This window comes from Syngnathoides biaculeatus, chromosome 22, assembly GCF_019802595.1.
Source record: "Syngnathoides biaculeatus isolate LvHL_M chromosome 22, ASM1980259v1, whole genome shotgun sequence".
Lineage (NCBI taxonomy): Eukaryota > Metazoa > Chordata > Actinopteri > Syngnathiformes > Syngnathidae > Syngnathoides > Syngnathoides biaculeatus.
Window position 1 is genome coordinate 7,536,603 of NC_084661.1, and position 22,608 is coordinate 7,559,210.

The following is a 22,608-nucleotide window of genomic DNA, read 5'->3' on the forward strand; positions in this document are numbered from 1 at the left end:
ACGTGTGAGCATGATATCAAAGTGTGTACGGAGTATACACAAAGACAGCACAGCTGCGCGTGCAGACGTGTGTAGTCGCCACCCCCTGGGTACGGCAGGTGGATTCGAGACGCCTCCATTTCCACTCGGCTGCAACCCTTTTGCGGCTCCTGGGGGTCCGCGCAGCATTGAAGGGAGAGTGCAGCGGTGTCGCTGGGAATTGCGACATTGCCATAGTGGAAATTGATCTGCTGGCTGAAAGAAACTCAAGCCAGCTGGAATCTTATGATTGAGGAGGGCTTGCCGACTTCTTCAGAACAGGCGCATTTCACTTGTGGCGCACACGAGGGTTGCATGGCTCGCATGCCAAAATTTTGTAGAAAATACACGTTAGAACACAAGCAGATAACGTAGAATGTATTTCTTTGTTCTGAGGCCACCACGGCAAAAAAAAAAAAAAGGTTCCAAATCCTGCTTGAGTCTGACTTTTTGCCCCATCACTGGTTCTCCCTTTCTTACCAAACGTGCACAAATCAATTAAGCTTAATCATCTTTTCATGCAAGCGACTTGATCTCCTCATTCCAAAACAATATTCCAATTTTGGAGATAAACATCACAATGTCGACCATTTGTGATTCTTTGTAAAATGTTGTGCAGTGGAGAAAATAATCTTTAAACATTACTCTACACATTTGGTTCATCCTTCAGTGGTTATCAATATATACCAAGTTAGATAGGTAAGCACACACACGATAGTTACCAAAACTCAAATAAAGATAATGCGACAAATTAAATTATTCACTTTGCTGTTGAGTCTGCTCTGTATGTAATATAAAATCTATAGTGGTACCTTGACAGTCAAATATAATTCTCTCTGTGATCATTCTCATTTACCTGCATCTCAAACCATTATTCCAAATTGAAATGAACAAGGATTCCATGAATCCCTTCCAAACCCTACATCCAACTCATTAAAAAAAAAAAAGAAACAAACGATACCACTGCATTGAATAAAAGCATGAATAAAAGAGCATGTAAAGAAAAAATTGAATCCTAAAGTCACAATTGGACTGTTTGTCACATTCAATCAGCTCAAAATTTATCTTTTCCCCTTCATTGGAGCTGTGGCAAGTCCGAGTCCCACTTAGGTAATGAATTAGAAAAAAAAAGGCAACAGCTCATATACCCAAAAACTTCGCAGTACACAAACGAATTGATTAATTTTGAAGAAAACTGTTGAAAAAGTTACCTTTGATCAGTTGGTAGTAGTGTGAACAACAGCATTGTGGGTAGGGGAAGCCGAGAATTGTGACTTGAAAGGAAATGTAGCGACCTGACTCGGGAAAAAGGAAACGACCGTAAATAAAAACAAATATGTCTTACTCAATATATAATTATATATATATTATTGTATCATAGCGGGTTCCCCAGAAGCTAAGAAGTATTTGTCAAAGCAAGTCCTTTTTGACGGCGTTTTACAAGGCTCCTGCCTCCGGCAAACTTCAGAACCACTCAGCAAACAACAGCTCGCATCGAGAAGTTTTTCCTCTTTCTTCCTCTTTTGTCAGATCTCCTGTGACCACATGGGATTTTTTTTTTCTTCCTTTAAGGACTTCTTTGTAGACTGGCGCTAGAACAGACTCTTTATATTGTGTTGACATCAGTGCACACCACACACAATGCGACCAAAACTATTAAAATGCCAGATTTTTTTTTTAATCGTTTATCATACTGCCAAGGAATTGGATTTAAAAGTTCACTGTTTCAGAGATGTGCAATATTTTGTATCAAGTAGCACGCATGCTGTTTTTTATGTGGAAATATGAAGCATTATGCATGAGTTGGAGCGTCATGGCGATTAGCATTTGCAAGAAATCCCACGAATAGATGCCCTTACCAAATTTCCCGAACATGTTGTAGCTTAACGAGCCACTCAGGAGCTGACCCCCGCAGCAGTTTGTCGAGCCGGCCGCCGGGCACGACAACGCACGTGGGCCGTCGCCGGCTCTCCGCCGGCCAGATGGCTGACTGTCAGGAGGCCCGGCGCCAGCAGGGGTGGGCACCCCGATCCTTTGGATGTACAACTTGCATCCATACGCCCACAACACCTGCGTGTGTATGTGTGCCCATGCTTGTCTTGTACTTACATCTATTTGACAACTATACTAAAGTATATGAACAAAATAAGTACCGTAACTACCGGCCTACAAGCCACGACTTTTTTCACACACTTTCAGCCTTGTGGTTCATGCGGTAATGCGTCTAATTTGTGCATTTTTTCTAACTGCCGAAAGGGGGCACCCGAGTGGAAAAGGTAAGAATGAGACTGGTGAAATAAATGTGCCGGGTGAGGGACTTTTACTGGCCCTGTTAGCGCTGCGCTAGCGTTAGCGCTGTCCTAGTGTGTTGCTGCTGTCTTACTGGTGTGTCTCAGTGATATTTACCGGTAAGTTTTGTTTTAAGTGGCCCTGTTAGCGTTATCACTAACAATAGCACCACGCTAGCTTTAAACTTTTTCTGCGCACCGTCTTTCTCTGTAAATATGTGTTTAAATGTGGGCACTTGCGACTTTTACACAGCTGCGGCGTATGTATCTCCCAAATGTTTTTTTTTTTTTTTTTTTTTTTACAAATGTACTCAGTGAGGCTTGTAACCAGGTGCACTCTGTAGGCCGGGTCATCTGGTACAAGAGCCAAAGACACAGACCAAGTAACTGCAACTCTGTGGCAGCTAAAGGAAGAAACTCTACTGGATGTCTGCAGGTCCTTAAAGTGCTTGGCCAAGACCTCCAACCAGGTGACCTTCTCCGAAATCTCACTCAGAGAGGAGGGACAGGATGACCTGGATCGCTCCTACAAGGTGGACATCCAGAAGAGAGTCCTGGATTTAGACTCCAGTCTCTCAGGAGGCGTGGGATTGACCAACAGGCTGCGGAGATGGTTTGACACTTTGTCCTGGCCTCTGGTTAGTTGTATATACAGTTGGTGTGATATAGCTGGTAGGGGTGAGCTGATCTCTGCTGGTGGGACCTGAGAATGCTGAACTTCTGGTGAAGTATTCAGTCATTAAGTCCTTTCTGCTGCCAGTCGAAACCATTTGTGTGCGCTCAGGTTTCCTCACAATTCGTCTTCTGGAGAATCTCAGAAACTCAACAGCATCAGTGACGCCATCGTTGGACCTTCTTGCACAAGCAAACTTTTGGTAAATCAGACCCAATGGCGTATCAATGGTGGGGATATATCACTCCTCAAAAAAACCAAAGGTGTAACGAAACGCCTGAAATGTTTGTTACGTACTTTGTTTATAAGATCACCGTTATGGGCATAAGACATACTTCAATATCTCCTATGCAGTTTGCGCTTATCTCGTCATAAGCGCCACGTCTTGGCTTTCATCAAGACCAAACACCGCGCCTTTTTACGTGCATATCTCTGCTCAACCAACATGCACATTCAAAAGGCGTCTTTTGCCCTCAAGTTCACTTAAATTGTGCACTCTTGTGATGGGGGGTTGGGGGGGGGGGTTGTACTGGTACACTTTACCCATGGGTAAAAGTGCTATTGTGCTGTTTCCTTGAGTGAAGTGGCGATGTGGGTGGCTCTAATGCATGTTCGTCTGTGTTTGAGCAGCAGGAAACACGTCTTCGGGATCGATAAACACCTCCTAGCTCTCATCAGCCAGAGAAGAATAAATCTCCTGATAGACTGGAATGGAGGGGAAAGGTCATGGTGCTTATCACGAGCTTGTACCATAAACTGCTTCTCTTTTTTGGGGAGGGGAGGTCATTTAAGTGTCAGTCTTAAAAATAACAATACAGCCTTTGCTCTTCTGGAAAAAAAAAAAAATCAGATTTTTTTCTTTTCTTTACAACAGCATGATCATTTGGTGGTATTAAAGAAACGTTTCAGAGAATATATGGTAGTACTCAGTTTTGTCAGTTCTCAATATATAATCAGTTGTGATCAACTGACAAGGCCTTAAATAATCTTTTGTACATGACACTCAAGAGTCCGTGAGACCATGTGATGAAATCGATTATTTACGATTGTGTTTTCATTCGAATGAAAGGGTTGATAAAAGGAGAGACTTTAGGATCATGGATGGAGGTCGCATTTATCACCATTTAGTGAACAGGATTGAGGAGGTGACGGTTTTGGAGATAACCGTGTTTGTGCATTCTGAAAAGGACAAAAGACAAAAACCATCCCGTGAATTCTGAAACGGACTGTGACTGAAAGTGACTGATGTCTGATCAGGCCCTGTGACATCATCAGTTTTGTCCGATGAATCCTGGTTAAACCACAACATCATTGTACTAAGACAGTACAGAAATGTCATTCTGTGGTGGGAAAAACATTACTAGTAAAAGTACCAAAGGACAAATTGCCCCAAAAAATTACAGTTGCTGATTCTTTGCCTTGTTTGACCACGACAGATCTAGAGATGGGCTGCAATGGAAAAACTGTAACCCTGTATTGGGTTTTGAGGCGCCAATATACTGTACTGCATTATTTTTTATTAAACCACAAAAACATGGTGCAATTGACCCCTCCGTGGATATTGCGCAATCCGCGTCACTGACCAATCGATCTGCATAGACCAAAGCCCGATTTTGCTCCCGCCATTTTCTCTGACAACATTGCATGGTCCAGTATAGGGTTAGTTAGCGTTTTATCGCGTATTTGGGTTATTTAACAAAAAATATGGTTAAGAGGTGTAGTCACGGACTTTGTAATAGTGACGACAGGTATCCTGAAAGGCTAGTTGGTGGAGTTCGATTCGTACCCTTTCCAAAACCGAAGACCCAGTATGAAAAATGCCTTCGATGGATCAAACTTTGTGGAAGACCGCATCATCAACTAACTCCATCTAATATCAACCGGAACACATATGTTTGCACGAAGGTATGCCCTATATTTGATTTTAAATACATGTCTCATATAAATGAATTTGAAGTTCTTCGCTAGCATAACACTGCTGCGTGTGAACGATTGACACACTTATTCTTTGTTGAGCGATATTTAGCGATGCTCGGACTGCACAAACGTATCGATTTCTTGCTGGCTCGCGGCTGAAAGTTAACCAGACTGTGTTTGCACTAAGATATGCCCTAAATTTGATTTTTAATACACGTCTCGTGTAAATGAATGAGACGTTCTCCGCTAGCATAACGTTTCTACGTGTGAATGATTGAATGAAATCAGAAGCATGGCGTCTCTCTCAGTTAAGAATGTATTGTATTTAGAATCTATATCGTTGATTTGAATGAAATCAGAAGCATGGAGTCTGTCTCAGTTCAGAATGTATTGTCTTGTATTTGCCATTTTTACTGTTTGTCTTACGTCAGCGCACGTGGCGCGACGTCACTTCAGGAGGCGTGGTTAAGTGCCCTGTACGGAGGTCAATTGTCAAGAAAGAAGCAGTTGGCCACAAAAATTAAGAAATGGGCGAGAACTGTTGGCAATGACTGAGCCCCCTCATCCAACTGAGCGCACTTGTGCATTTATGCAACAGAGACTCAACATGTTTTACTTTTTAGCCACATGAACAAATGAAATTATGAAGATAATTGAGTTGGCTGGGTCTACATGACACTTAAAACCCGAATTTGTGTTTTTGTTAAACCTAATTTACATTTTTTTGATTGGCTGCAATGTTGTGATGCAGGTGACAATTTAATTTTAGAAACACAGCAAAACCATGTCTCCAACTATCGACAACCCAGGAACACTGCTAACCAATTGAGTCACTTTTGGCCTCTTTCATTCTACTAGTGCGCCGAATTATCTTACTTGCGAGCGTACAAGTACGGACCTCCATCTAGATATCAAGACAATCAAAGAAATGCCCAAATGGCTTTCCATAACAGTGCCTGTGAACTATAGATTGCAATCAACTTTTACTGCTTCCTTATAGAGATGGGAAATGAATATGTGCAGCAATAATCACATTTAAATCAATGTTTATTCAAACAAAATACCACCAATCATATCGCAGGTGTTTAACGGCCGTTTGTCACGTTTTGAATGTGTGACATGGACAACACAAGGTGAAGCTATTAATGTGATTTGAGCTTGCCGATGTGGAAACCATAAAAACCAGTCATGGAAGGTTCTTTCTCAGGCAGGAAATGAAGGAGATGGTCTTCCACACATCATGCTCATTTGTCATTTCACCCCCCCCCTTGTCCCCCCCATCACCTGCTGACATTTTTGGAAGGGAAGAGACAGAACCTGTCAGTGTGAAATGTGGTCAGTGATGGTGATGCTGATGGAAAATCAGCGATGAAACCAAGCAGACGGCGGATGGACACAAACAAATGTACATTCATTCTGCCATGCCCCCCTCTCAAGACACACAGATGTGTTGCAAAAAGGTTGTCATGACAACTCTATCTCAACACGTCTGGGCGTTTGTGCGAGTCTCAGTGTGCGTAATTGAATCGAAACATTTGGGACTCGCAAAGACAGTGCAGTCGTTTCGGCGCATTCACATTAGGTGGACTGCAGCACGGGAAGATGGCTGCCGCTTTGCTACGCTTCCATTCCGAGGAATTTACACATAGCTGCACTTTTAATAAGGCTTTCATAACACGGTTTCACTTAATGTTGTGCAGAGAAGACGCTTCAAATTCAGCAGAGGGATGAGATGTGAACCGTTTCAAGACACACGCAGAAAATCCAATCATTGGGATAAAAACGCACCAGATACAACTCCCTAATCATTATCAAGCACTGAAATATAAGATCTTGTAATCCTTACCACAGAACAAATTAACTCGGGAGGGATTATTTGCGCAGAATGTGGGAACAAGACATTAACGTTATTATATATTATAAGTGTACACAAACAAACCATTAGAAATTCTTTAAATTTACCATATACAAAAAGCTTAATTTGTGCAACAGATAAAATACAAAATCAGGACGTTGAAGATGACCTAATAATTCCTGCTTAATGCTAAACATTTGAAAAAGGTGGAAATCATGAATACATACCAAAAAAAAAAAAGACATTATCATCCAATCAGATTCTGCTAATGTCATCGGAATGCTGCCCAGAGTCCCCTCAGGTTTAAAAATGCATAGATTCATCAGTTTCTTTCTTTGGTAGTTCTGATCATAAAACATTTGATAACATTATCTCTAGTTCTAATCGGTTTTCACATTAAACATATACTGTAGTGACATCAACAGCTATGCTTCAAGTGTTTTGCGAATTGTCTTTGTAGCTGCACGTCACATTGACATTAAAAGCACCAAAATTTCCCTGACTTAGGACACACAGCACTTTGCTTCAATTCGGCACTGTTTGTCAGCTGTGATTTCTCAAAAGGAGAATTCGCAGGAGGGCGGAACCTCCAAATTCAAACACCCCCTACGGCTGCACAATTTGCAAGCCCACCCGGAAAAACAGGCCTTTAAAGTTGGATTAAACCAAGTTGCTAAAATGTTGAGATTTAAGCATATCTGTGGTGTTTGGATTTTGCATTTCAGAGAAGGTCCCCAACTATGTTAAGAGCCATTTCAACAGAGACGCGTCTGAGTATTGTTATACGCTCTGTTTGAATGTATTTCTACACGTCAATGTGTGTTTTTGTCAAGGATTAGCATTACCTGGACATCTGCACTAATTTCTGTTCGCCGTCTATGGTGTTTCATATTATACGTCATAATGAAGGTAGCGGACGATCAGACAAAATTACAGATTGATCATTTAAAATACACAATGTTCAATTTTCTCGATTTATGTGTCAGACTTCACTCAGACTGGTAAAAACTTAAGCGCTGTATAAAGTTAAGAAGAGCTGCAGCGTAAGACATGATTAGTGTTAGCTAATATGTATCTTTAAAATTTAACGTCTCAATGCATAGTATGCAGAAATCAGAAAAGGACCCAACAGCAATTAAATGAAAATATGTTTTGGGAACGCGAGGGGGCATCAAAGATACATGTAGTAAAATTTAGTTGAGCATAATAAGGAAAAAGCTTGGCAGGGCATCAAGCCTGCAGGAGCTTCCTGAGGTCCTCATCCATCCCCCCCGTCCGCAAGCGCTCCAGGCTGTGGTAGCGGTGGATCACCCGCTCGGCCGTCACCACCACCACCCTGACGCCGTGGGTGTCCTCGCCCAGCTGGCAGCCGATGGCCGAACTCACGACCATGTCGAGGCCGTCGTGGCAGCCGCCGGCATTCCGGTGGTAGTGGCCGGAGAAGACCGCCTTCACCCCTGGAGTAAGACGACACCGTAGAGATGTGGATTGAAATAACACTTCGAAAAACAGCGTGCGCTGAAAACCCCAGCCTGCTGCTTCATTTATTTGGGTTACTTCTATTTACTAGAAGCACGCTTTCCATTGGTGCAGTTATCAGTATTTACTATGACAGAGTAACAGAATATTAAAAAAAGTGGGAGGAGAAAGAAAGTTACAATCAAAGAGCTCTCACCTTTCCATTTCAATATTCCGACAAAACAGGAACATGCATTAGGGAGTCAGGATTTTCAATTTATTTTCAATTAAGAACTACAGAGCCGGGCAGGTTAGACTTCACCCTGCAGCGCTGCTGTGTCACTACGGTGTAATAATTATTGGCCTTGTGAAATTAAGTGTGTAACATACTTTACCTCAGACAAGGGCCGAAAATTTCTTTATCTGTGTAATTCTGTTCTTGGGATGGAAAGGAACATGCAGTTACATTTTTTTTTAATATCAAAGTTATGCATTGAATGGGAATGATTGGGCTACAGACCAAATTAATCTGTCCAGTGCTTAACCCCCCCCCCCCCCAAAAAAAAAAGATTTAAAAAAAATGAGGATCAACTGCAGATCTACTGCATTACCCCTCAGAAATAAAGACACCGGGATCTCAAGCGTCAGCATCACGAAAATCGCCCTGATTCATCATGTCCACCACTCTGCATAATCAAACAGCACCGAATACGGTGACCCAATTTATATTAAATTTTCCATGAGAGCGCAGTGGTTGCACATGATAGATCGCTAAATAATGGATAGGCCACAACCTACATACAGTTCTAACCTTGAAAGACAAACCTGTTCCCAAACTAAATGATAATGAAGGTTTGTGAACAAACGTTTTGATTCAACAACTCTGTATTAGCTCACAAACAACATTTTAAAGTAGTATAAACATACTTAACACTATTTTCCATATACAGGCACTGTAACATTTTTGTTTTTTGCTCTAAATTAACCCTTAGCAGCCCGATGTGCATTTGATAGTGCTATCGGGAAGTCTCCAGACCTTTTCTCATTGCACTTGGTTTTTGCGACGTTTGCCGCATTGCAGCATGCAAGCGCGAGAGTGGCACGGCCCTAGCCCTACCCATAATTGAAAATATTTGCATAGTAGCCTACCGGGAAGTGGATGGTGTTTTGCGTTTAGCACTGTGAAAACAATATGGCAGCCCCATCTCCTACTGTATGGGCCTTGTGACGTAATGGCGACGCTGCGCTTGAGTTGAATATTTCTTTCAACTCAAGGGCGAAGAATTTTGAATATTCTGCATAGTTTGCTAACTACTTGAGTGGCAGAAAACAAAAGGGTCAGGTCTTTGTTCAAACCACTAACCATTCAACTTCGATGGTTTGGACATGTCCAGAGGAGAGAGCGTGAGTAGAAGGGTGCGGAGGTTGCAGCTGCCAGGCAAAAGAGCGAAAGGAAGACCAAAGAAAAGTTTGATGGATGTTGTGAGGGAAGATATGAGGATAGTGGGTGTTAGAGAGGAAAATGCATGAGATAGGGTTGGATGGAAAAAGATGACACGCTGTGGCGACCCCTAACGGGACAAGCCAAAAGGAAAAGAACACTATTACTATTAATAATGCATTAGACCTAGTGCTATTTTCAAAGATCCCTGAGAATTGCATTCATTCACATGCTAGTGGTGTTAAATTACTTGTGTAGCCACAGCTGCCCTGGGCAGTCTGACGAACGGCTGCCTCTCTTCCCCTACGGCCCTGACAAACAAAAACAACAAAAAAAAAACATACAACCACATTCATTTGCAGGCAATGTGGCCTTGCCTGGGGACACAAAAGCGACGTGTGCTCGGGCGGGGGATACGAACTGTTGACCCTCCGCTTTCAGGGCATACGTTTACCAACTGCACCACACCTCCCACAAACCAGACTCAGATTTATTTCCTTTCCTTAAAGATGGTAGTAGGTGTGATTGTGAGTGCGATTGTTGTCTGTCTCAATGTGCCTTGCGATTGGGTGGCAAGCAGTTCAGGGTGTACACCACCTACTGCCCATTGACAGCTGGGATAGGCTCCAGCACTACCCATGACCCTCAGGAGGATAAGCAGCAAAGAAAATGGATGGATGGATGATGATATGTGTGTACTTGACTTGGAATGATACACATTTATTTATTATGGAGTAGGGGGTTATAAGCTAAATTTCAAAAGCTGGTCAGCCTATTTGTTATTCACAAGGCTACTTTGCGGTTCATGGACAGTTAAGCAGGATGCTTGAATGGTCAAATGGAACATTTTCATTCTGGGGCGTTTGTGCGCCAGACAGTACAATTCTGAATTTCTTTTTTTAAATGTATATCCAAATTTAATGGGATCTTCCACAGCACAGGGGACCACTATAAAGGTCATCGGGAAATCTGCAATGTTGGGTGCTACTGTAATCTGACTGACCGACATCATCTTCCCTTTGTGGGAGGAAACAAACAGCAGCAAAATGACAGGGCCAGGCTACACAATTACGTACATGAATATGTGCATTTTTCTCTGCAAGTATGCTCACTGCTACACATTTACAGTTTCTCTAGGTAGAGCCGAGAAGCCAAGTGAACCGAACCAACTGACAATTTGAATTAAAAAAAAAAATCAAAGCGCTCTGTTGAACATTTAATGAAACATAACACAGAAATTGGCCAGCATTGATAAACCTGACCTGAACTCAAGAGAGCATGTTCCTCCCAGGCATTTCAGTGCACATGCCTGAGCTGCATACATATTTAATACCTGCCTTATTGTCTGCTCAAAATGGTTGAGATTGGTAGGCCTTCCACATTAGACGTACGACAGCTAGTTTCAAATTTGCAAAAGTTTTTACAACAAAGACATTACGGAAAGGTTATTATTGTGCCCAAAAGCCTGCAGGGAAGTTGTTCGCATGGTTTGAACTTGCTGATGACAGGAATACTAATCTACAGTTAGGATAGTCATTGAAAATTCTGTCCCGAATCAATTTGCAGACAGATAAAAGTAAGTCTGAGAAAATGTTCTGCAACCGCAGGAGCCAAAAAATGGTGATGGTGCCGTTATGCTGCCACGGAAGTTCAGATGTCTGTTGGTTTATGTTTTACCACTCCTTTGTTTTTGTTTTTTGGCGATGTACTAAAAACAAAAGCAAGAGGTGTTAAGAGAACAACAACAACCAGGGAAAAATAGATAATGGAAGATATTGAAATAAGTCACTTATTGCCAAAGTTGGGGCAGAGTGGTGTCTTTTTTCTTTTTCGTTTTTTTACAGTTTACTGTGTTTAACTTTTTACACGACAGCAAACCACCCCACAGGCTTAGGGTTAGGAGCACAGGTGTGAAACTCAAGGCCCGGGGGGCGGATACGGCCTGCCACATGATTTTATGTAAACAAATCAAGTGTGTCAACTTCCACGACTCCTTTTCAAATCTGTGCCAAAATTTCAAATTTTCATATAATAAGTGATAACACTGAGATGGTGCAAGCATTTTTGTGTTACCAAACATCAATAAAAGTTGGAAAACCCATTTGTACCCTACCCCTAGTTCATAAATTTGATACGTAACTACGATGAAGTGATTAAAGATTTTTATGGTTTTAGTCATAATGGCCTTCTGGAGGAAACCGTAACAACAACATAGCTCGCAACAAAAACAGCGTTTGACACCCCCATCCCAAAGGATTTACCTCTGCATATGATCCCGTGTGACTTGGCTCTGATCCAATTAAGTCAATCTAGGTCAAAGAGGTCTGCAGTCTACTGAGCGTCACTTTAATTTGGGGTCAGACCCCCCCCCCCCCCAAAACTTTCCACTCTATTTTAAATCATTGAGCTGATGAGGGCTCTGTAATTTGCAAAGTCTAATAGTCTGCTATAATTTTCTGCAGCATTGAAAGCATCACAGCAGGTGGCCTTTAGATGCTTCGCTATAGGTTACCTCTGCCTCGAGGTTAATGACAGCTGGACCCCTTCTGGGAAAATAACCTTGATTTGACAAAGTATGAAACAACTCATTTCACTTCTCCCTGGCATAAGCACTATACTTCATGTTCTGTCCATTGCTATCAAAGTGCCTTGCTGTGCAGCTGGTGCGGGTGGCCCTATGGGACTTCGAACCTTCTAACGCTCGAGCCGCTGCGGCAGTCAACCGAGCTACATCAAGGATAAAAATTGTTCTCGTTTGCAAACGATACTATGAAAAAAAAAACAAGTGTGGTGAAATGTGTGATACAACCATATATAAGGTTCTTGCGAAAGGGGGATGCAAGTATGTATCTCTAGAACACTTTTTTCCCCTGAGCTGGTGGCTACATAAATGAAAACATGCGCATGGTCTACTTCTTCGTCTTGTCTGGGTCTCTGTGGAAACCTTATTTACCTGTAAGCCATAAAACAGTCCCACTTCTTTTGTGCTTTTATGATTAAGATTCCAACATGGGGACTGGCCTTTGCTATGACTAAAAAAAAAAAAAAAAGTGTATGATGGAGAAGGGAGCTGTTTGTGCATTCAGTAGAAAAAAAAGTCCACAGTAAGCAGTCACAGTAATGAAAACATACAGAATGCAGAGGAAGACATTACATGCAGTCAAATTGAATTCTCGTATGGGTGAGAAAATTCATACAAATGAGTGCAAAGTACAACTCAAAAATGTGTACAAGGCTGATTGCAACCATGTTTTACACAATTGCTGAGTTTGTTTTGATAATGAGAAACACCCAGCTGTACTTTCCCAACTGGAAATGACTACGATGGGATAGATTAATCGAATACAAAAAAATAATATAATAAAACCAACATGCTTCAAAGGGTCCCATCATGCAACCTGCAACGCTTTCCTCGATGCAGCCTGTTTAATTCAACTTGCTTTCATCTGTTGGTCACTGATTTGCCGGCTGCAAGAGTGGATTTGCTAACTGTGCATTGAGTTTCTCACAACAAATCACGCCGCCCGCCTTGTGAGGTTTTACAGGAGAAGCCATTTACCTCCAATGCTGTCCTCCTCTCCGACACCAAAGTGCAGCAAAATAATTACAACTCGAAAATGGTGTCCATAATTTGCATGACATAGGGAAGAGAAATGATGTAGTGCGCTGAGGCCTCTTCTCGTCATAGCCTCCCATTAATCACTATCAGTCATCACCAAGAATCCGTTTCTTACTGTATGTCTGCCGGTTAAACACAAAACCAAGCAAAGACATAAAAAGGCCAGGGAAATTAAAAAGGAAAAAAAGTCTGTGTGGCATACATGCCTTTGGGCCATTTGAAATTTGAATCCTACTCAGTTTATTAAGTGATGCAAGTGTTCCTTAAACAGCAAGAAAAAATAATTCTAACGAAAGGACTTGAAGGCTGTAATGTTTGTCACATGCAAAAACCATACCAACACCAGATTTCTATTGATTCATATTTCATTATCTTTTTTTTTTTTTTTTTTTTTTTTAACAATGGACACCGCCATTTAATTTGGTAAAATTTAACATGAGCACAATAACTGTTTTCAAATTGAAGCAATTTTTCCTATAAAAACAGAATAAAATAGAACAACTCCGATTGCTTTATCAAGATCATGATGTTCAGTGGCGTAGAGAACGTCAATGTGTTTTTATTAGCAGAGGCGCATGTCATGGTTTTACATTCAAAAATTTAAGATTCAAAATATTTAAATAGGAGTCATAATGTCACTGAGCTTCCACTTTCACACCCACTTTAAAAATTCCGTTGTCAAGTAAACAGCCATTCAATTTGTTGGTCGATAGCCTCAGTGCTTCAACACTAATCTTAACATTTGCTTGAAGCATGAGGACACAACAGATACTCTCTGAGATACCGTATAGCGAAAAACAAAAGGCATTGTTCAACCTCATCATTAAAGCAATGGGGTTAAAGTCTTAGCTGCAGCTTCTTATCAAATCCCTGCGGGGTGATAAACGTGCCTTCCCTTTTGAAAAGTGGACGACGCTCGCTGATAACGACATTCAGCAAGAGGTGGGGAGCGACAAAGAAAGAAAACAACATTCGGCACAAAAGAACACACCTTATCTTAACTACTAATTACCTAACACATGTACTATACAGTTGCCACAAGCTATATTGGGAATCCCAATGACTTTCCCAGCTGCTCCCTTGTTATTGTTTGGATTTTACTCAACTGGAGTTAAAAAATATATACAGTAGCTGTCAGTCTCTTTATATAAACCAATTTGTCCGCGCTTGTAAGCTGAAAATATTCTGCATGAGTAGTAGACGTCAAGGTGGGGCGATGGGGGTCACATGAATCTATTTACAGTTCTCCATGTACTGTATGGTGAAAAGACAGGCTGACAGCACTACTGGGATTCCTGCTACTTCAATTACCCCTCGAATAGGACACGCCGGTCCCCAGCCACGGGGTTTCGATATTCAACCAAGAGAAGTGCATCATACTTACTCAACAAACATGACACTAAACTTTGTGCACATCTTACTATTTCTGCTGGGAGCAACAAAAAATGCTGGCTAAACTGTACACATTGCACTGAGAAGTTGAGCGTAATAGCAGTAAGGCCTAAGGGAGCCTTATTTACTATGATTACAGGTATGATAGCGATGAAGCAGCATTAAAGCACCCTAAGGAGCAATGCAAAACTTCCTTTGGGGTCATTACATCAATGCGGGAATGATGTCAACAAACAATAGCAAACGTTCACACGCACTATAACTCCAGACTTCAGTTATGTTCGTCAGAATTATCTGTTACGTATGGTTTAATTCATAGTTTAGAAAGGAATAAAACACGGCCATTAATTGCGACAAAATGAAAGGCAAAATTTAATAGCAGCGTCACATCCCAACCCACAGTCAGTGCTTGTGCAATTAAAAAAGGGACTGTGTGATGCTTTACTAGCCCAACAGGAGGTCGTAACACAGAAACAGTGTATCATTAATATGAGATGGAATGCAGTCAACAATCCCGTGGTGCAACTGCTCACTCTGACGAAAAAAGATGCTAGATGGTTCTGCACTGTGCTTGAAACCCCCTGAGTGCCTAAAGGTGTGTGTGTGTGTGTGTGTGTGTGTGTGTGTGTACATGGGAGGTTAATGATGCTGCCCTTTACTGTAATGACAGTCATGAACACCAGAGTACAAGAGCACATCTGGAAGCTTCAGATCATAGGGTGCAGTGGTGAGAAGAGTCACAGGGGAGGGACATGATTCGTGTATAACTCACCGCAATGGGGGTAAGAGGGATATTACCATAACCATTATATGTCCGGAAGAGACATGAGTTTGCATGGATGAGAGGAAACAGACTACAAGATAAACAACATTAGAACGTGAGCTCAACAATGCAGCAAATAATCGCTCATATTTTGTCATCCGTTAATATTTCGGTTATTGTTGTCCGGCATGCTAAATTGGGACTTTTGAACGGTCACAACACAGATGGGGGGGTCCTGATTAATTATTGCGGGTTGGTGGGAAACGGACGCATTGGGAAATGAAGTAAAATTGGTTAAATACTCCATTTCCCCGTGATCGAATTGTATCATTTCTAATGAAGTTGAGACATTATGTAAAACGTACATAAACACAGAATACACTACAATGATTTGCACATCCTTTTCAATGTATATGACATTGAATACATTACAAAGATAAGGTATTTCATGTTCAATCTGATGAACTTTATAATAGCTAACCAATAACACGTGCCAAAATGTATATCAAAATTTGGTCTCCCTGTGGTCCTGAGGAAGGTGACCCAACTGTCATGAGCAATGCTGGACCATGGCCAAGAGGGGTGTGGCCTGGTCATCGCTCCGAGCGGTTTAACTTCTGACACCTGTCACTGGTCACAGCTGTGTCACATGAGGCACTGTCATTAGACAATAAGTTGGAGTTTTGTCACTGTTTTTTGCCAGTTCGGTGAGTATGGTTTCCCGCATCCAGGATTACTACGACACTGCGCCATTATAGTCCAGTCACGCTTTTGGTTATGCTCTTTAGTTGACTCAGATCTCAGACATTGTTTCTTGTGTTTTGGATCCTGCCTTCTTGGACTGTGTTGTGTCGTGCACAACTTTCGTTTATAATAAAACATACTGATCATCATGTCCTCATCTTGGAGTCCTGCATTTGGGTCCGCCCGTGCACCGTTGGTTTGTGACGCCAACTGCTACATCAGTGACATCACATTCTAATTTACACACCACATTCATTTTGTTGTGATGAAAAATACTTTCAGGAGCTGCAAAGTGCCACTAAGGCCTGCTTTTTTTTTCCTCATCACAAATACTGTTTTTGAAGTAGTCACACAGTAGAAAAAAAAAATTGCATCAGGACAACAATTCAAGATAATTAATTTTTGGCCAATGTAGACATCTCAAAACACACATTTTTAAGTTGATCTAAATAAAAATTGTGTTTTGCCTGTGTTACTCTAAGAGTCATTCATCATATACTGTGTACTCCAAGTGCCCATATGTTTGCTGTAACTATCACAGTTTTTCATGCTGGCATTTTGCAACATCATATATACACAGGGCTGATGGGACTTCATTACTGTTGTGCACAAATTAAACAGAAGGCATTAACATTTATCTTAAGGAAACTAAATGTTTACTGAATGAGGTAACAATAAATCAAATTATTTCACCAATAAACACCTATTTCACATCTTAGACATTGAAAGTAGCATACTTACATGTTTGCACAAATGCACATGGAAGGACAGACATGAAGACATATTGTATATTGTATGCAAAGTTGGCAGTAGCATAAATGTCATCCATATTTATCACCATATGTCTTCGAAGTATTTCATGTCCGACAGCACATCCTGTTTGCAGTTTGAATATATCACTGCTGTCAGGTTGTGTGCGCTGAGGAAGGACACATCCAACAGGGTCTACACAACATTGCATCTGCACTAATAACCTGTGTTTTTGCATATGAAATGAGTGGTTCCCTTTTTATCATGAACTACTAATTGTTTGAAAAAGGAATCTATAATGTGAGAAGGGTCACCAGACCAAAACGGGCCAACATGGTTAAATACATGCAGACATAATGGATGGGTAATTTAATTAATACTCTCCCCTGGCAGTCACCTTGATGAATGATTAAGAACGTGTGCGTGTCCGTATGAGAGGCCCTGTCAATCAGTTGTGTAAAATCAGTGTGATAGGGTGACAAGAAAGTGTGTATGTGTGTTCAGTCAAGACTTACTGTCCTTGTGAGTGTTCTGTAGGACTTATAGACTGTTATAAGTGTGTAATAAAGGAATTTGAAACAGCAATGACTTTGAGGAAGTCAATGCATTATTTAAACCAATTGTAGCTGTCGTATGCGTGTGTGTGTGTGTGTGTGTGTGTGTGTGTGTGAAATAATCCTCTCCGGTGGTTTCTGCTACGCATGATTCCTCCGGGCGAGGATCTTAAGTGTGCTACAGTTTGGATATGCTCGCAATGAAGAAGGCTGACAGAAAGCTAAGCAGCTACAAAGTAATAAGACAAGATATTTGATACCTAAAATCATCTTAAAGTATTACATTTTATAGTGCTGGATGAGAGAGTGGTTTTGCAATACGACTTAGCACCTTGTATTTGGGAACAACCTGGTACTCAAAAACCTAAATCAAGACAATTCTCTATGTATTTCACTGTGAGATGGAGGGCTGGCCATAAAATGAAATTTACATATTTCAAATTTCAAATTTTAATCCATTTTCTTTTGCCATTCTGGGATTTGCTTTTCTTCAGATAGCAGACGATTTTAGCTTTATCCAGAGCATTAATTTGCATTAAGTTCCACAGAAATAATACAAATACAGAAAATAAAATGAGTGGAGGGTGGAAAATATGAATTTAATGAAAACAAGTATGTAAGCACCACTTTTAATAAATTAACATTTTAATGTTCAACAATTACATCTCATCACGATGCAGGAGCCAATCATGTCGTAACGGGACACGTCTTGCCAAGAAAGTAAGTGGGATTTTTAAGAATGTCAGTCAATTGTGATGATGTTTTTACGGGTGTTTCATCATTTTAATTTGTTTTGTTAAGGCAAAATAGTTTCTAATTTGAACATGAAATTGAAATGTAAGACTTTCTTCGTATATTTTTTTAAATTCTGAAATGCAAAGTGTTTCTGTTTTGGAAAATCTGTTTTCCTAAATAAGGGGTTTCGCCCTTTATTAATTTGTTTTCAGAAATGTAGAAGTGTTTTGGCTTTTGTTAATTTGTCTTCTGTAATGTTAAAGTCTTACACAATCTTGTATTGTTTTGCACTTCCAAGCTACTGTAGAAAGCTGCTAACAAAATGATTTTTAAAAAATCTAAATGGCAGTCAAATCAATCAATAAAATAGATGAATCACTCAGTCCTAGTGAGATGGTTCATAAAAATGAAGGCGTAGTAAAAGGAAAAAAAAAAAAAAGTAGAAAAAGCTTAAACTGTCCTACCAGCTCTCTTAAATCGGTCCATCAGGTTTTGTCTGACTTCCCTCTGCAGGTTAAAGTAGTCATCATCCTCATCAGGCTTTTTTATGTACAGTGGAATGTGCTGGAATACCAAGATGTGTTTTGGTGCCTGGACAAGGACAAACACTTGATGACCTAGTCATAAAACTATTGGTTTCAAATAAAAGGCAACATTTACAGGGGAAGAGGAGACTTTGCTCAGCTGCTCATCCAACCATGTTTCCTGAGCCTCCTTCAACTGAGGGCAGGCCGAAGCATCATAGAACAACTGTGAGTTCAGAACCAGGAATAGGACTCCACCCACCTGAGACAACAAAAAGAACAAATGATTCAATGTTCATGGCAAAAGCCTGATTAATTCATGCTTTTAAATGATAGTAGCCACATAACATTTGGTTTATTAGTGCTCAATTAATTAACATGTTGGTCGTGCTTCTTTGGACTACAAACTACTTTGTTTCATTTCATATATTTGAATGTCCCCATAGGGAAATTTGTTTTGGATTCTACTAGTCCTGCAGAACAAATCACAAACATACATTTGATTTGGGACTGCATCACCAGCACCTCAGCTCTGTTGCAGTCTGGTTGTCCACAAGACACAAGTATTCCATTCCATACAATTTTATAAACGTCCAACAATCAATTAATTGATTAGACTCATTTCAAAAGTGCATTTGTAACACTGGAAACTATCGCTTTAAAAAAATTCCTACGGACATTCTTACATTTGGTAGTGCACTAACCTTCATTTTCTTGATAACCACTCATCCAATCATGTTCAAACCAACAATTCCACTCACAAGTTAGTAATGGGTGATCAATTTCATAAACATTTAAATGGGATCTTGATGATGTCAGTTAATCTATATTTTAAAAGCTCCACAGACTCTGTGGAAAGCAGGTAAAAGTGCAGTTACGTTCCAGCGCAAGCACAATTAACAATTTCAAATGAGTGTCAAGTCTAAATTAAATCATCATTAACCCTAAAAGAGTCAATGCAGCCCTGTGGGGGTGGGGAAGACACGCCAGTGCTGATCCCAAGCCTGGATGAATGCAGAAGGTTGCGCCAGGAAGGGCATCCATCTTAAAACTCTGGCAAACAAACATGAGGGTTTATCCAAAAAATTCAGATCAGTCATGACCAAGGTAAACAACGTTCGCCCCGGCGCCGTTAACCTGCAGGGCGTCGGTGGAAACTCAGCTACTGTGAGTCGAAGACGAAGGGGAGGTGCAAAGTTGGTTCTTTGGCAAAGAAAGAGAAGAGGAAAACAGAACGCAAAACTGAATGTGGAGACTTTAAATCTTTGGACTATTACAGGAAAAGCTCAGGAGTTGGTTGTGAAGATGATTAGGTTGATATAGCGTGTCCAGGTGGGCAGGTGGAAAGGGAGTAATTCTAAAGGTTTAGGGGTTCAGATTATTTTACGATGGTGTAGATGGGTAGAGAAACGGAATAGGAGTTATTTTAAAGGAAGAGTATTAGCTCGAGTGATGAGGCTGAAACTATAATATATATACATACACACACACACACACACACACACACACACACACACACACACACACACACAAAATATAATGTGATTAGCAGGAAGGATGTGACCTAGAGGTGAAAGAAATTCTGGAAGTAGCTGGACAAAGTAGTTCCGAGCATCCAAGACAGAGAGGGTTGCTATTAGTGTAGATCATAATGGACTTGTTGGTGAAAGAAAGCGGGGTGATGAAGAACTGATTGGTAAGTTAGGCATCCGGGTAAGCAATCTCAAGGAAGAGATGTTTTTAGACTTTGGAAAAAGGATGGAAATGGCTGTAGTTAACACTTTCTTCTAGAAGAGGCAGGAGCAGAGAGTGACCTTCAAGAGAAGAAGCACAGAGGTGGAATACATTTTTTGTAGACGAATAATCTGAAGGAGGTTCTTGACTGTAAAGTAGAGGTAGGGGAGTGTTGCTAGACAGCATAGCATGGAGGTGTATAAAATGACCCTGGTGGATGGGAAGACGATTAAGAAGAGAAAAGCAGATCAGCGAATCATGTGGCGGGAGTAGAGAAAGGAAGAGTGTTGTGCGGTTTCTCGGGTAGAGGTGAGATAGCCTCCTGGGGGACAGGAGAAGCCTTGAGAAGACTGGACCACTACAGCCAAAATGATCAGAGAGACATGATAGTACCTGGTGTATATTCTAGACGTAAAAGGGAGAAGGAGACTTGATGGTGGAATTTCAAAGTACATAAAATCATACATGGAAAGAGGTTATCTAAGAAGAAGTGGGACACTGAGAGGACTGACATGGAAAAGGATGACACGCTGTGGTCGACCCTATCAGGACAAGCTGAAACCAAAAGGAGATTAACACGAAAGGAGTCAAAAATAGAACAAACTTAAATCTGAAAACAGAAATGGGTGACAGTGGCTATGATGCTACATGGGTTGTGTAGAAACTGCACTTGTGCAAAAAATAAATAAATGAATAAATAAATAAATAAAGGGAAAACTGAAGTGAAGTATTGGCATCATATCACACAAAGGAACGTCTTATATAAAACCTGTAATTTTCATCTTAGGTATGCCTCACCAATGAAAGACAAAAAAAAAGGAAAAAAAAAAAAAATCAGAAAATCATAGTGTGGTTTTTAAACAAATTTTATGCAAATTATGGTGGAAAATTTGGCCCACAACAAAAGTTCATCTCAACATTTTGGTATATACCCTTTGGTGACAATGGCAGCAACAATGTTCGTGGGATATCAAATACTACATCCTCAAAATTCAACTTTCCACTAATTTCAAATAGATGTTATAACTTTGAGTGTAACTGCATGTACATACAGTGTGGTGGTACAAAATACAACATATGAGCAGAAATTGCTTACCCAGAAGCTGAAATAGTCCTCCCCCCACGTAGTGCAGTACTGCTCCACTGTTTTAGGAGTAGGAGTGTTCCCAAGGTCATGATTGCCACTGACAAACACGAGTGGGATAGAAGGGTCAGTCCCCTTCAGCACCATTTTTAGGTCTCGCTCCTGATCATCTCTGAAAGGGTTGCCTGCAGACGAGAAAGGGGGCAATATTGCTCAATTCATAAGGCAAAGGGCATACCGTTATCCCAGTCATATACATCCGAATACAACTTGGACTTGAAACCTAATCCTTCATGATGCTATCTTTGTTGGAATATATAAAATAGAATGTGCATGGGAGATGAAGGTCATGATTGAATAAGACTCCCTTTCAAAAAAAATCCTCCTTTCTTTTATTCCTCCCACATCCCCTCCTCTGTGGGGTTGTGAGTTGTGAGCAAACAGGCCAACATTCGGTGGATTCTGCTTCATGATGATAGTGAGACATCAAAAGATCCAAACATGAAGTTGCTATAAATGCTTAGCCACCACAAGCGCCAGATGCGTGATGCCGCCAATGGCCAAACGTGCGTGGTTGTTTTCCAAATTTACATTGAGAAGATGGGAATCTAATCTTAGTAATGCATATTCACATGCCACATATTATTGAGAATAATAATAATAATAATTATAATAATAATAATAATGAGCCCGTCTCCACTGCCGGACATAAAACACCAAATAGAATAGCTTGAAAAGGACAGTCTGGGCATTTTCAACCCTTAATTGTCTTGCAAACTCAAAAGAATATGAAATATTATATATCTTTTTTTTTTAAATGATTAAGTGGGACCTTTAAGGAAATACGCCTTGCAAGAAGTCCATCAAATTTGATTTAGTTTTTTAAGATAAATCTTATGTAATCCATATTCATTCATCCATTCTCCATTCCACCTGTCCTCATAAAGGTTGCAGGCAAGATGAAATGTGTCCTTGCTGACTCAAGACAAAAAGCACCATACAACCTGAACTCGTCAGCAGTCAACCACACACATACAGTATAGAGTATATAGGGGACAT

The 22,608-nt window shown here is 40.7% G+C and overlaps 1 protein-coding gene across 2 annotated transcripts in view; it reads right to left on the bottom strand.

The window, feature by feature from the left end:
- Positions 1 to 5,925: 5,925 nt before the first annotated feature.
- cpped1 (calcineurin-like phosphoesterase domain containing 1) overlaps positions 5,926 to 22,608 on the bottom strand; it is a 31,340-nt gene continuing 14,657 nt past the window's right edge. For both annotated transcript variants that reach the window (XM_061810623.1, XM_061810622.1), the window contains exons 3-6: positions 21,562 to 21,734; positions 18,868 to 18,993; positions 18,672 to 18,798; positions 5,926 to 8,208 (exon numbers count right to left, since the gene is read on the bottom strand). In XM_061810623.1, coding sequence (XP_061666607.1) covers positions 7,982 to 8,208; positions 18,672 to 18,798; positions 18,868 to 18,993; positions 21,562 to 21,734 — 653 coding nt within the window. In that variant the 3' untranslated portion in view covers positions 5,926 to 7,981. The remainder of the gene's footprint in view (positions 8,209 to 18,671; positions 18,799 to 18,867; positions 18,994 to 21,561; positions 21,735 to 22,608) is intronic.